Consider the following 14,006-nt stretch of genomic DNA (forward strand, 5'->3'; position numbering starts at 1 on the left):
TGCACTTGCGATCGATCGTTCGATTCGACATGACCATTCTTCTTCTGTAAAACATTCGCGTGGCTTGCGGTGAGGTCTGCATTCGAATCTTTGGAATTCTTTGAATTTTCTGACCATTCTGCAGCGTCTTGCGAGGGTCCCGAAGAAAGCTTCAAAACATCACTACACTTTTCTGTTTCGATTTCGCATTCGCGTTTTCGATACCCACCCTGATCTACATCATGCAGAGTTAAATTCATGCGCGTGCTGCTCTTGCGACAAACCTTCCAAAGCTTCATGATTTCTTGCACAACTGTCACCCTCGCTAATCGGACGAAACGGAATGCACCATGTTCAAGCTACCTCCTTTTCTCTTATGCTATATCCACGGGCTTTAATCCTTACGTTTTAGCTTTCTTCGCCACTCGACATGCTATCATTGCCTTCACCTTTTTGTTCTAACGACTCCAGAACCCTCTCTGCGCTAAGGGAAACGTTCACGAACGCGTCACAACCGACGCCAAATGTTTTGATTCGAAAGAATGGTGACTCGCAGAAAACATCGGGGAAAGGGAGGGGGAGCTTAGGAAGCAAAAAGAATGAGGGAGTTCGGGACCCTCCCCTCCCCTTCCCCGATTACTTAACTCGGTGCCTCACGGCCCGAGTACAAGAACCCGAAAAAACTCGTGCCACTCGAGTACAAAAAACGAGACCGAGAACAATAACTCGTGGCCCGAAGTCTTATCTCTCGGCCCATCGCGACCCCAAAGAGAAAAAAGAATTTGATAATGCTACCGAAACCTTGACTCGGTCCGCCTTACGGGCCGAGTAATAAGTTAAGGTTTAATTACTAAAGTGTTAATTTATATTTTGAACTTCTTACCAGTAATGTTTTGTAAAAGACACTTGAGTGCATTTGCGTGACGCAAGAAAAGTTAATTTTTTTTCAGTACAGTCGAAAGCTCTGACACTCTCGTAAGCGGACAGCTTTACTTACGGCCGCTTTGTTTGAAACCCCGTTTTAACTCCCATACGAATTCCCGTAAGCGGCCACGGACACTTTCAGATATTACAAGTTTTTAAGCTCCCGTAAGCGGACACCCAAAGAAAATCCTATTAACATCCTCTGTTGGTTGCAATTGTAATTTGTTGTTTTTATATATTAAGGGAAAGTCCTAGTACTGCAGTATACACTGTAATACCGGTTCAGTTATCGTCATGATATCGTAGGGTTGTAAAGTATTGGGCACAATAAAACGAAAATGTCATTTAGTACGGCGGTATTTTTTTGTATTTCCAATACGGTGCTGTATTTATTGTTAGCTGGGCAAGCTTCCATAAGCGGCCATCTATCCCCTACACCTTTTAGATGGCCGCTTACGAGAACCATTCTCGGAAGCGGCCAGCTCCAGTTACGGACACTTTTTTGGCGTTCCAGGAGGGTGTCCGCTTACGAGAGCTTCGACTTTACAACGATGGAAAACAACTTTACTGATACTGTAAGTAACAGCTAAGAAAGAATTCAAAGGAGAAAATTCGCCGGCCTCTCAGTCTTCGATACACTCTCGTTAACTCACCGGAAACTGAAACTGGCATAATTAAAGACATCATGTAATAATATTGCCTACACAATACCACGAGTTCGTTCAAAATACTCCTTAATCTGTCTACAAACGGAGAGTAAAACTTAAATATTTCAATACTTGTAAGACACTTTGTAATAGTTCTTCTTCTCTTTAATTCAACAAGCTCTCCTTGGTTTTTTTGCCGCTAGGGCAGGAAGTTATATGATTAATTGTGTAAAACGCGTGAAGTGAGTGTCTGCATAAATTTTCAGAGTGTAAAGAGTGAGAGAGAGAGAGAGTGATACAGTCAATTTGTTGGTTGGTTGGTTTGTATTCATCTCTTTATAGCAAAAAAATGCTTGACTTTGTCGAAGTCTTTAACTGAATACGTTAAAACTGTTTCGTAGTTGTGTATGTCAAAAATCTCCTAGAGATTGACTTTTTTTAAATACAATTTTGGCACTAAAAATTCAGTGTCTCGCTTATTTATATTATAGAGTCAACTACCCTTTATTGCGGACACCCCCGCGACCGAGTGTTAATGTCTTTATTAGCGAGAGTCCGTTATAGCGGGAATTTATTTCAGTCAAATGTCTCCGGAACGATTTTATTTAACTCGTTACCTGAAACATACAAACAGGCAGCGTCCTTGGAGGCTTTTAAGCGACTAATAATGAAACACGATTTTGCATAGATTTTTCTTGGTGTGCAAATGTTTTTTATTTATTTTTTCTATCCTGTAATATTTTAACCCTAAAGTGTTTATTAGTATCATGTATATTGTAATTTTTTTTCTCATACCATTCATTACTTTGTTATAATAATTTTAGGTGTATACAGGGCCCCTCAGGATAACAGCCCCATAGCTGATTGGGCCACCCTGTTTAAATGAAGTTCACTTACTTACTTACTTACTTACTTACTTACTAATTTATTTTTGCCAGGGATTTAGCTGCTGTCCGTGTTATTAAATCAGAGTGTCCGTAATAGCAAGGTGTCCGCAAAGCGAGAATTGTATGTATGTAGCAATTTAGAAAACCTAAAAACGCTGTAACGCGCCATGAGACTGATCGCGTGACATGCTCAAGACATCGCGTGATTCTACCAAGTAATCAGTTGATTGGAAGATTACGTTTTTCCCAGTCACCGATATTAAACTTGTCAAAGACAAGATTGACATGTTATTAAAACTGGGCTGTGCAGGGGCAGATTCCTAGAACTGATACAAACCAAGACATTCTCGACTCCAGAGCTCTTGTGCGCATGACCGGCGGTCATTCAGATTGTTAGAAGCGTAAGCACTGGGGTCGAGAATGAAACCAAGAAGGACAAACAGCCTCTCAGATCAGCGTTCTATGATTGGCAACACTGGATTGGCTCGTTGCTCTCTAATTCCGAGAAAGGCTGAAAATAGAAAGTCACAAGAACAAGATTCCATTGTGTTCGATTTCCTCGCTTGTTCGTTGAAGACAACATGGATATCCGAACGCTGTTTTATAATCTTCGCGAAGAAGTGTCTTGTCCAGTGTGTTCGAGTATATTTACGGATCCCAAACAGCTATCCTGTCTGCACAGTTTCTGTTTAGAGTGTTTAAATCATTGGTATGAGACAAGCGGCGGTGAAAACACAGTCAAATGTCCCAAGTGCCAAACCCTTTGCAGAGTGCCTGCAAGCGGCGATCTCAAGGATCTTCCGACCAGCTTTTATCTGAACGGCTTGATTGATGTGCTGGCCATTAAAGAATGCAACAACACCCAAGTAACTTGTGGAAATTGCGACAAGAAAAGCTCTGAAACTTCGTACTGTTTTCAGTGTTGCATGTTTTATTGTGAACAGTGCCTAATTGGACACAACATAATGCGAACAAACAAAGATCACCGCGTTCTGGCGGTGAAAGAGTTCCAAGACAAGGACTACGAGGATGTACTCAAGCGGCCCACGTTTTGTTCAGAACCACGGCACGAGAGAAAAGAACTGGAGTTCTTCTGCGAGAATTGTAAACTGGCCGTCTGCCAAACGTGTGTAACTCTGCAGCATTCTGGTCACGCTTTAAAACACATAGAAGACGAAGCTGAAAGACGAAAGACTGAAATGAAGAATATTGTGGAAACACAGAGACAGAACTTACTAGCAAAGAAGAACGCAGTTAAGCAACTCGATAAAGATTACCCTAAACTGATAGAACAAGGCGAAGATCTGAAAAGAAATGTTCAGAAATTTGCAGATGACTTATTCGCGATCATTGAAGCAAGGAAACAAAATATTTTCGCAGCGGTGGAAAGGCAGACAAAGAAGTTGTTTGAAAGTCTAACAACACAAAAGAACAAGATCGAGAATGAAATAAAACTGATTGAATCATCACTAGAAAAAGCTGACAAACTGTTAATGCGATGTAACAACATTGAGGTTGTGGGACTAAATACCTCACCAGAAACAATCTTTGAGGGAATACATGTACATGTTCAAGGCGAACCAGTTGTCCATGACCCTGGAAGTCTTCCAGTTTTCGTTTTCCTGCAAAATCAAAAGCTGTTAGACACTGTCACCAGCGAAGAAATTGGTATCTTGGAGATACTGCATCAAACGAAAGCAAGCCAATCAATAGCTGAAGGAAAAGGACTGAATGAAACATTTGCTGGACGTGAAACGGAACTCACTTTGACAACAAAAACCGCAGAGGGAAGACAGTGTTACAATAAACGTGACCGTGTGACGGTGGAGATCCGACACCAACGAGGACGAGAGTGCGGGACAGAAGTGCGAATCAGTGATAACAAGAATGGACAGTATAAGATCAGCTATTCTCTCAAAGAACAAGGCAGATATTCAATTAATGTTAAGGTAAACGGTGAACATGTTCGTGGCAGTCCTTATGATTTGCTAGTAAAAGCCCGCGAGCAGGCTGTGAGCTCATGGAATCTTTCCGCTCGGGGAAAAAATAGCGTTGCAGGCGTTGGACGCTCTCCTTCGCCGAGTGCCTCTCGCTATTTTTCACCGGAGCAGGGAGCCTTCTCGAAGGCTATGTTAGTAAAACCATTTCAGTTCAAACTTGTTTTATCTTTTGAAAAAGAAGGTTCGTATGTAGGAATGTTTAACCGTCCTTGGGGGGTGGCAGTGAGTGACACGGATGAGATAGCAGTAAGTGATTTTGGGAACCACAGGGTGAAAATCTTTGACAGTGGTGGAAATTACTTAAGATCCTTCGGTCGCAATGGCTCCAATCAGGGAGAATTTAGCTTCCCCTGTGGAATTTGCTTTGATAATAACAGAAATATTTTCGTAGCTGACAAGAAAAACCATAGAATCCAGATTTTCAGTGGGGAGGGTAGGTACATGGGTATGTTTGGTGGGAAAGGAAGCCTTGATAGTCAGTTCTCTAATCCTTGGGGTTTATCATTGGATGTCAATGGTAATATTATTGTTTCTGATTTAGGTAACAAACTGATTATAAAGATCTTTTCAACCGATGGTAAGTTTGTAAGGAAGATAGGTGGGCCTGGCTCTTTTAGTTATCCTGTTCACTGTGTTCAGTGTGATGAATATCTCATAGTGTCAGACCGAGATGAACACTGTATTAAAGTGTTCAGTACTGAGGGTAAATACCAATATAAATTTGGACAGAAGGGGGGAGGGGATGGTGAGTTTAATTCTCCCCGTTGTTTAGCAGTGACTAAATCCAAACACCTAATGGTGTGTGATCGGGATAATAATAGAATACAAGTGTTTGAATTGAATGGCAAGTTTGTTGGCAAGTCTGGAACAGAAGGCAGTAACTTAGGAGAATTTAAAGCTCCAATATCTGTCGCCGTTTTAAGTAATGGTAGAATTGTTGTGTCCGATTTCAGTAACAATCGCATTCAAATGTTTGAATGAAAACTGTCATCTGCAGCCTGACTCAGGAAAGTAAGAATCGTGTTGTCTTAGAGTCGGTTATATATATTTTTTGTTGTTACTTTTCTACCGTTGTACTGCAAATTCAGGGGTTTAACTTAGTTTCCAAAAAAAAAAACACACACACACAAAAAAATCAAAACAAAGAAACAGGCAAAAACTAAATCAATCAATCAATGAATTAAAAATAGTTTGTGAGATTAATTGGCCAAAAAGCCTATACTGGTTTTTGCCCATTATTACAATATTGTAGCCAGCTTGCATGGTATTGAAAAAAGGAAGGTTTACAGGCTTTTTGTGGCTAAATTAATTGGATTTCGTTAACTATGATTATATTTTTGAGAACGGAAGCCTGATTGTAGTGACATTTGAATGATCTAATTACTGTTTAATGGGAATAAATTTAAAGTCATTAGGAATTTTGTTGCGAATGAACTCAATTTTTATGCGTTTCGCCATATTGTAATTTTAAGTAAGGTAGTAACTGTTGTTAATTTATGTTTTGAGCTTTTTTAACAGTAAAGTTTTAAAAGGGACTTGGGTGCATTTGCTGTCTTTGCTTTGCAATTAAAGTTAATGTTTTCTGTAGAAGGTAGAGGACACTTTTACTCATACTGTTAAGTAATAGCTGAATATAGCTTTCTTCAATGACTTTATTGTACTGCGTTGAAACCTTTTGAGAGAAAAACGACCCGATGATAAGCAATAGTCAAACAAACAAATGTATGATTCAATCTTTTTATTTCGAAGAGCCTTTAAGCTTAAATTAGATAAATATGTTATTTTGTCCATTTTATAGTTGTTTCCTTAGTGGCCTGATCTTTGACTAGAAGCGAGGAGTTGTCTTTGTCTCGATAAAACCTCAGTGCTTTATATGTGTATATGCAAACTATTAACAATAAGAATAACATGACTTTCATATAAAAATCAGTAAGGATGGTATTGTAACATATTCAATTCCAGCCTCGCTTCTATGAAGAGCCAGGTTACCAGGATACACAAACAAGTCTAACAGGATTTCATGACTTCATAGCTCTGGGAAGGAAATGTTCATATTTACGGCATTGTTTTATGCTGAGATTTATTGTACGTTATCTCATAAGTATCGCCTCTTAGTTTTGTCTTTATAAGTTAGAATTATATATTGTTAATTCGTTTATAGATTGGTTTTTGAGGATCTTAAACCCTAAAATATTTTAATTCTGTAAATTGCATCGATGGAACTGGTGCCGTTTGTAAAAAGAATGTGATTGAATAGTTTCTGTACTTGTTTTGAGATTGTTTTAATAAATAAAAGTATGATAATTGCTGGTTGATTTGAGTTTATTTTGTGGTTTGAAATGTCTCTTCTACTATTATATTACTGATTTTTTTTTGTCTGTTAGAAAGGAGTTATAGGGCCTCTCCATTTGAGCCCGGTAGTGGGAGGAATTTTGTTTTCTGTTCACATGGAAAATTTCAGCTCAGCTATACCGAGGTAAAAAAGATGCGATTCTTTACTTTGGCCTTCTCTTCCTTTGAAAGTTTGTCGCAATCATCTGGCAGCTGCCGGAAGCAACCGCAGGCCGGAATATACAGCGTTCCTATTACGTTTTGCAATCTCCATCTACAGTTCTTGGTACTGAATTGATTATCAGTCAGTACTGAGATCAAGGCTTTAATAGGACATTTTTTCTTCGTCCCCGTAACTGCGCTGGAGCATTGATATGAGAAATGCTTCAGCTCGGTAACCGGGATAGCCTACCTTCTCACGAACAACGAAAATTTTACAAAGGAAGCAGCAGTGAGGTGAGATCTCTTAAGCCGTGCCAATACAGTTAACATAGATCATATAAAGAGGCTCTTATTAATGTGAGAAAATTCGAGACAGAACGGAACCTGCCATTTTGAGACCGTGCAAGCCTATGCCTACAAAAGAACCGACTCATTATTTTTAGTTCAAAAGTTCGGTGAAAACCTAGAAGCTTTTTTAGGAAGAACGCGGAACTCTTAACGTACACTGAAAACTGGTGGCCCGTAAAGTATTGTATATATTCCACCCGTGAAATCGGTTGTTCTAATTATTCTGTGGTGTATGCACGCTTTTACAGAGACATCTGAAATTAATGTTGGTAAATAATTACTTTGCTTATACAAGAGATGCCGTGAAACAAGGATGTTTTTCCTAAGTGTATTACCACCATGTCCCAATCCAATTAGAATCACTTATTTTCTGGGAGAGCCGGTTCATCTGTGGGCTGGCCTGGTACTGCCCAGTGAATAAACGATGTCTACGGCCTTGTCCTTATTCCTATTTTCACTTATTTCCCAGGAGGTCTTCAAATGCGGTTTGATCTACTACTTTCCAGGCTATGAACGGTGCGTGTGGGCTTGCCTTTATCACATTAATCACTAATTTTCCACGCAGTTTCCAAGCATGTACACATCTTCTACATCTAATTTATCTCGTGTAATTCTTGTGACCCGAAAACAAGACAAGTTTGATAGCAAACATTTCCCAAGTTTCCGAGAAGACGTCACCCTCGGAGACCCCGAGGTAGTTAGTTGGGACAAGGCGAAGATTTCACTCGCGAAAAGCGGGAACTGACTTCGCCAGTCAAGATTTGCCCCGTGAAATGTTAGCCCCACCCCTGGGTCTCCGAGGATGGAGGGGCGAGCGTCTGTGAGCTAGAACATTTGGGCTGTTTTAAGATCTGGCAATGGCGTTTTTCTTCAAAACATTCTCAAGGGCTTTTATCTCAATTTAACGATAAAAAATTGCGAGAAAGTTGAAAAGTTTAAAAAATTTAAAACCATCTTGGTTTAAAGTTTAAAAAAGTGACGACGTTTCGACGTTCGCTTAACGTCATTATCAAGTCAACAATGAGTGAAATGAGAACGAAAATAAATGTAAAAGAATTCCTAAGAGACACGAATAAAAGCGAAATTATGTGATGATAATAATGTATTCGCACGTTAAGTGAAAGTCGAAACGTCGTCGCTTTTTTAAACTTTTAACCGAGATGGTTTCAAATTTTTAAACTTTTCAACTTTATTGCAATTTTTTATAGTTTAATTGCTCAATAAATCTTTTCTTCTAAGATTTTATCTCCACGTTCTAATACTTGGATTTAACTTCTACTGTTTCGGCTCACAAGCTTTTTTGTGACAGTTTAAAAATAGCTAAACTTTAGAATTTCCCTTAGCATTCTGTGAAGATGAAAAGAGTCCTTTCTGGGCGCAGGATAAGGGTACAACACATTGTACTCCTCGTGACTCCAGGGAAACCGAAGCCAAGCGCGCGAAATTATCGTCCTCAGAGCCCTTGCGGTTTTTCTTAGTTATTCATATGATTCAACTGCTGTCCCAAAATTCATTGGGTTCTGTTGCACAAGAGATTTAGCATCGGGTGTACGTCAGTGTGAAACGCGAACGACAAACATGACCACGTGACCACGATTTTCCCACCATTTTTCTCGTTTAAAGGTTGCTGGTTGCCGTTTCGACGTGAAAACAGGATATTTCGTGTTTGTCGTCCAAGTGAGAACTACGTTAGGTTATATTTCTTCCTTTTTTTCTTATACATATAATTAGTTTCTGACAATCTTGACAGAAAACAAACAAAAATACTTAAAACAGTAGGATATAACCGCAAAGATTAAGATGTGTGAGTAATTTTCACCGAAAGTCTTTTCAAAGAACGTTAAAAGGGAATACAAAATTAAAGTGTGATTTCATTTTCATCAAAACAAAGTTTACGCAAAACATTTATTCGCTTGTTTTTTGTGAATTTTTCAAAGATCGTTGTTCAGTTTATTTCTGTACTTATTGCTATGAATTATCACAGTGCTTTTTCCGTTTATTACTCAAAGATATATTTGCAGTGTGTTTTTTGGTTATTGTATCCATTTTCTCTGAGGTTTATAGCGTACGGCCTTCTTGATAAGCAAAATTTACTAGACAGTGACAGTGCCAGTAGCGCGCGTTGGTCGATCATCTTAAAAACTAAAAACAATAATAAAAACAGAAAATATCATTTTGAGTCCATTTAAATTCCGCTTTTATCACACAGAGAGCAAAATGTTCCTAAAACTATCAAGGAACCTTTGTAAAATAGTCAGTAAAACATTCATCGAAGGCGCAGGCAAACCAACAAATTATTTAATTTTTTCGTAGCGTACAAAACAAACAAAACCGACGAGAACAGTTCCCTTTATACACATGTAATAAAGAGAGAATACAAGTTTAATTCAGGAGCAAACTAACAACGATAAATCAAATGTTAGGCGTCAATTAATTGATCACCTGAGCTGTGAAGCTTCCTACTGCTTGGAAATCACACGAACATAGATCGATAAAAATAGCAAACGGTGGATCCAAAGAAGGAACTTGCGGAGTAATTTCTTCCTGCTCGTTTCTCCCATCAAAAGGACACTTTCATGCTCGGTTATAGTTCGTTGAAAGCACTTTAACGCCATGACTGATTTCAGTTTCTCAACCAAACAAAATAAAATCAATCCGATCCAAGTCTTTAGCTTTTGACACAAATAAACTTTTGCTGTTTCTTTTGAGAGACACCAAAATTAACCTTTAGCAATTTCCTTCCTAGCTGCGGCACTTGATTTCCATCTATTTTTGGTACAAAGAACACGGCTTAAAGAGTCGAACTTCGAAAGAACCTCAAACCTCAAAGAACTTGTTTTTTTTTTTTTTTTTTTACACAAAATGCAGAAACCAACAAAATGTAAAACTGTCGAGTTCAGCCAATCAGCAGCGAGCATTTTCGCCGCTCGACCAATCAGGAGTAAGTAATTTTGCCCTCGGTGAAAGGAAATTACGAAAAACTGCCCTCTGTTACAACAAATCAGCATTCAGTAATTTTGCCTCTGTTTTACATTGTTATTGTTGATGAGCAGTTAGCTGCATATGCATTAAAAATGTTCTATATAACTGCAGAATTGATGAGGAACTCATAAGGTTATTACGTTCATACAATAAGCAGACTTCTATTGTGGAGCTCCGCTTTTAGGCTTGGCTAAATATATATATTACGTGAAACGTGAAACGGCAAGGTGACGTTTGCCGTTTCACGTAAACGCAATGCTAAATCTCTAGCTCTTGCGCTGTTGACTTACCATATCGCATTGCCACGAGTTTCCTCTAATTATGGCAAGTATAAATATATCAGTCACCAATGAGAAAGTGCTCTTGTTTGTTTCGTGCGAACGGAGAACATTTGAGTTGCAAGCCGGCGAGCGAAGGGAGCCTGGCGCAATGGAAAAACTTTCCCTCTCACGGCTGCGCCGCCCGCCCGAAACAAGCGAGAACGTCGACTCCCTGCTTGCAGGCGAAAAGATCAGTCTGGAAATAACAAAATGTTGTTGACCTGAGTCTTTTCTTTGTCTATGCTCCTTCATTGACACTGACAACTACTGCAACTGAAAGCCCGAAACAAGCAAGAACGTCGGCTCCCTGCTATTTATTCACCGGAGCAAGCTATGTTAAGAAAACCATGTCAGTTCAAACCTGTTTTATCTTTTAGAAAGAAAAGTTTGTCTGTAGGAGAGCTTAACTGTCCTTGGGGGTGGCAGAGTTTAATAACCATCGCATTCAAATGTTTGAATGAAAACTGTTTTAAAATTGAAACCACTTAGGACTTAAAACCATGTTGTCTTGGATTTCTAGGAGTGGTCGAAGAAATATATATGCTTTTTTGTTTTACTATTCTACCAACTAAATTAACAAAGCTTTACCGTTAACTGCTTAAAGCAGAACCATTTTTCCTACTTCATCAACTATAACCACTGTGTTACCACCTTCGGCATCCTGTAAGGTAATAATGCTTATCGTGATTTTTCAAATCAAGTTTACTTGTAGTCCCCCCCTTTACTCCCCGCCTTAGCATGATCTAATGTGGGGCTTTTTCTATATTACACAATTCTTCTACGCGGACCTGTGCAAACACGATATTGCAATTTTCGGCCAACTGATGAGCTCCCGTTTCAAAGATCCTAAGAAATTTACCTGTATCACCTCTTTACTTGGCTGGGTTTTCAAAAATTATAGTTTTAGGTTGTTTATTATATGAATATTAGCAGGTAAAAGAAAGAAAAAAAGTTCACAGCCGATATATTTCTTGTAGATAAGATGTGATCATTAATTTCCCTTTCTATGGAACCATTGTTTACTGCATATGTATATATTTGACTGCCTGTTCATTCAATAAAGATGCATGTAACCGAAATTGTTTGCCAATATGATCCATTTAAATGTGTTATTTTAACTCTTTTACATGGGTTAAATGAACTATTTATTTGTGGTTAAAATTAACAATTTATTGTAACCTATTTTTTTTTAGTTAAATTAACTAACAATAACTAAAAAGAATGGGTTCTCTCAGATGCTCCCCGGGTACTTTTTTAAATGGTTGAATTAACTAATTTTGGATGGTCGCTAACTAAATGAATTACGTTATTTCAACCAAGGATATTGGTTATTCTAACTCTATAAAAAATGGTTAAAACTAATATTTTAAGTGGTTAAAACAACATATATATTAAAGTAAAAACAGCTAAACAAATAGGTCAAAATGACCTAATTGATAGTTATTTTAACTTATTCTAAATCAGTTATTTCAAACCAAAAGAATCCAGTTAATTTAAACCTTTTTAAATTGGTCAAACCAACTAAAAAAAAAGGGTTCTCTCAGATGCACTTGGCGACAATTTTAATTGGTTGTTTTAACTAGTCAACTTTTACAGTGTAAATATAGTCAAATTGTACTCTCTAATGATCGGTCTGTTCTTTTCACTTCTCTCCCGGTAATTTGCTTATAGTATTCTGTGTTCTTATTCCTAGACTCGTTTGCGTGGAGTGATTGATAAATATCACAAAAAGTCAAATTTAAAGTTTTTATACGAAGGGGTTCAGAGAAAACCTCTCATGCAGCTTCGCCGCCCGCGAGAAATAAAGAAGAACGCCGGCTCCCCGCTCACTGGTTAAAATATCAGTCTGAAAATATGACTTTTATCCAATGCCATTTTCAAGCAAATACAGCGCTCAAGAGTCCCAAACCACCTCTCTTGAAGATTGATGACCACTCCATGCCATCAATTACGAGTTCTCGTATTCAGAAAGATAAGTCGGCCTTTTTACAACAAGCTGTATTTGACTTGATGAACTGATCTAGGGCACGCGTTTCAGTGGAAGAACAAATTTACCCTTGAAATCATTAAATTACAAGTTTGTAAAAATACACAATGCACAACGACTTAAGTAAAAAGAATGAACAGTTACTGTGACTATCTTTAATTCAAATAAACAGATCTAGAATCACGTACTGAGTGCTTTGAGTTTATTTCGCTTGTTGCTTGAGATGTCACTGTCGCTAGGGATCATCACATACACGTGATTGTGATTTCACTATTCCATTGTTTCGGGTTAAATTTTTCTTACCTGTACAAATTCTGCGTTGAAGCCTTATCCATAACTGGCAATCAAATAGCGGACGACTTTGCCCGTCGATCTATAAGCCTGGGCTCAGTTTTCAAAGCCCGGTTAAGACCTGGGTTAACATAAACTTTCATTCAAGTTTAATTACTAATCAATAAAGATTCTTCCAAAAGATTTTTATCCTTCAGTTTTCACTTAGACTTTTCTTTACCGTTAGCTTAAAATTAGCGCTTGAAACCATTTAAAATAAGCGAGACGAGATTTCTAATCGAGGGTTAGCGTTTATCGGTTTTCGAACAACCGGGCCCTGCTCTAGTACAGAAACTCTCAAGTCTTCCTTTAGAGGCTAGAAAATTGCGCGTTTTCGGAAAGCTGAGAATTTTTATTCGTAATAAGCGGAGTAGACTGAGTGATGCAATTAACTTAATCAGTTTTTACGATGAAAAAATGTATAATTAACTGGTTGCCAACTGATTCAAGCATTTTCTAACTAGTTACTGAAAGGAAAACTTTATATCTGTAAAAATATGTTAAAACATGTTTGTCAAACGAGTCGATAGTGTCTGCGTCGATTGTTAAACTTTGAATAAACAAAGTCACAGTTTAGAGCTTTACTTGTTTGTTTTTACGTTTTAGCAAAAACAACGAATCACGCGTTTTATAAATTCATTTGCTTTTCTTATCCCTATTTGAAAACTCTTATTGAGTAAAAAAAAAACAAGGCCGCTGCTATTCTCCTTCGTTGGAGTTTAAAGTGTTTGATCAAGCTTTTACTTTCCTTCGAAAATTTTTACGCAGCCGTTTTTTAGAAATTCACATCGTTTATGCTACTTGGGATTGCGGCACTAAATTAAGTATTAGCCAGTTGTTTATCGGCTAGAGAAACGAGGACTAATTAATTTAGTTCGGTAAACCGATCAAAAATACTGAATCGCGCGAAGTGACCCAGATCGCGTGACGTAACTGAGGATTGGCGTGACTTAACTGTTCAATCGCGTGACTGAAACAAATCGGGTCTTGAACAAAACAAGTATCACCTGATCTGACGCGGACTTCTGCATATTCTTTCTTAAAATGCAAGATAACTTGTCAAATAGTGGTGAATAAAGATTACTTTCCTGCACAAATGATTTTTATTT

The 14,006-nt window shown here is 38.1% G+C and overlaps 4 protein-coding genes across 5 annotated transcripts in view; all 4 read left to right on the forward strand.

Annotated features, from left to right (window-relative positions):
• The window catches only part of LOC146472246 (E3 ubiquitin-protein ligase TRIM45-like), a 192,502-nt gene extending 185,752 nt beyond the window's left edge, over nt 1–6,750 (forward strand). Inside the window, exon 2 of one of the 2 annotated variants that reach the window (XR_014866604.1) lies at nt 6,075–6,750. The gene's annotated coding sequence lies outside the window, so the exon portion shown is untranslated. Of the gene's footprint in view, nt 1–6,034 lie in introns of both variants that reach the window. The other variant, XR_014866605.1, reaches the window with a different exon arrangement.
• The window catches only part of LOC146472245 (E3 ubiquitin-protein ligase TRIM45-like), a 215,895-nt gene that overhangs the window by 196,978 nt on the left and 4,911 nt on the right, over nt 1–14,006 (forward strand). The gene's annotated exons all lie outside the window — the stretch shown is intronic.
• Nucleotides 1–14,006, forward strand: part of LOC146472255 (E3 ubiquitin-protein ligase TRIM45-like) — a 53,146-nt gene that overhangs the window by 34,229 nt on the left and 4,911 nt on the right. The window lies entirely within an intron of this gene.
• LOC146472260 (E3 ubiquitin-protein ligase TRIM45-like) lies at nt 2,839–6,750 on the forward strand. Its single transcript, XM_085119639.1, has one exon. The coding sequence runs from the start codon at nt 3,019–3,021 to the stop codon at nt 5,416–5,418; it is 2,400 nt and encodes a 799-aa protein (XP_084975765.1). The 5' UTR covers nt 2,839–3,018; the 3' UTR covers nt 5,419–6,750.

The sequence above is a fragment of the Pavona decussata genome, unplaced genomic scaffold (genome assembly GCF_977016875.1).
Source record: "Pavona decussata unplaced genomic scaffold, jaPavDecu1.1 SCAFFOLD_100, whole genome shotgun sequence".
Taxonomy (NCBI): domain Eukaryota; kingdom Metazoa; phylum Cnidaria; class Anthozoa; order Scleractinia; family Agariciidae; genus Pavona; species Pavona decussata.

Coding starts and splice junctions, on each gene's coding strand:
- LOC146472260 (XM_085119639.1), top strand. CDS start 3,019: ATGGATATCCGAACGCTGTTTTATAATCTTCGCGAAGAAGTGTCTTGT.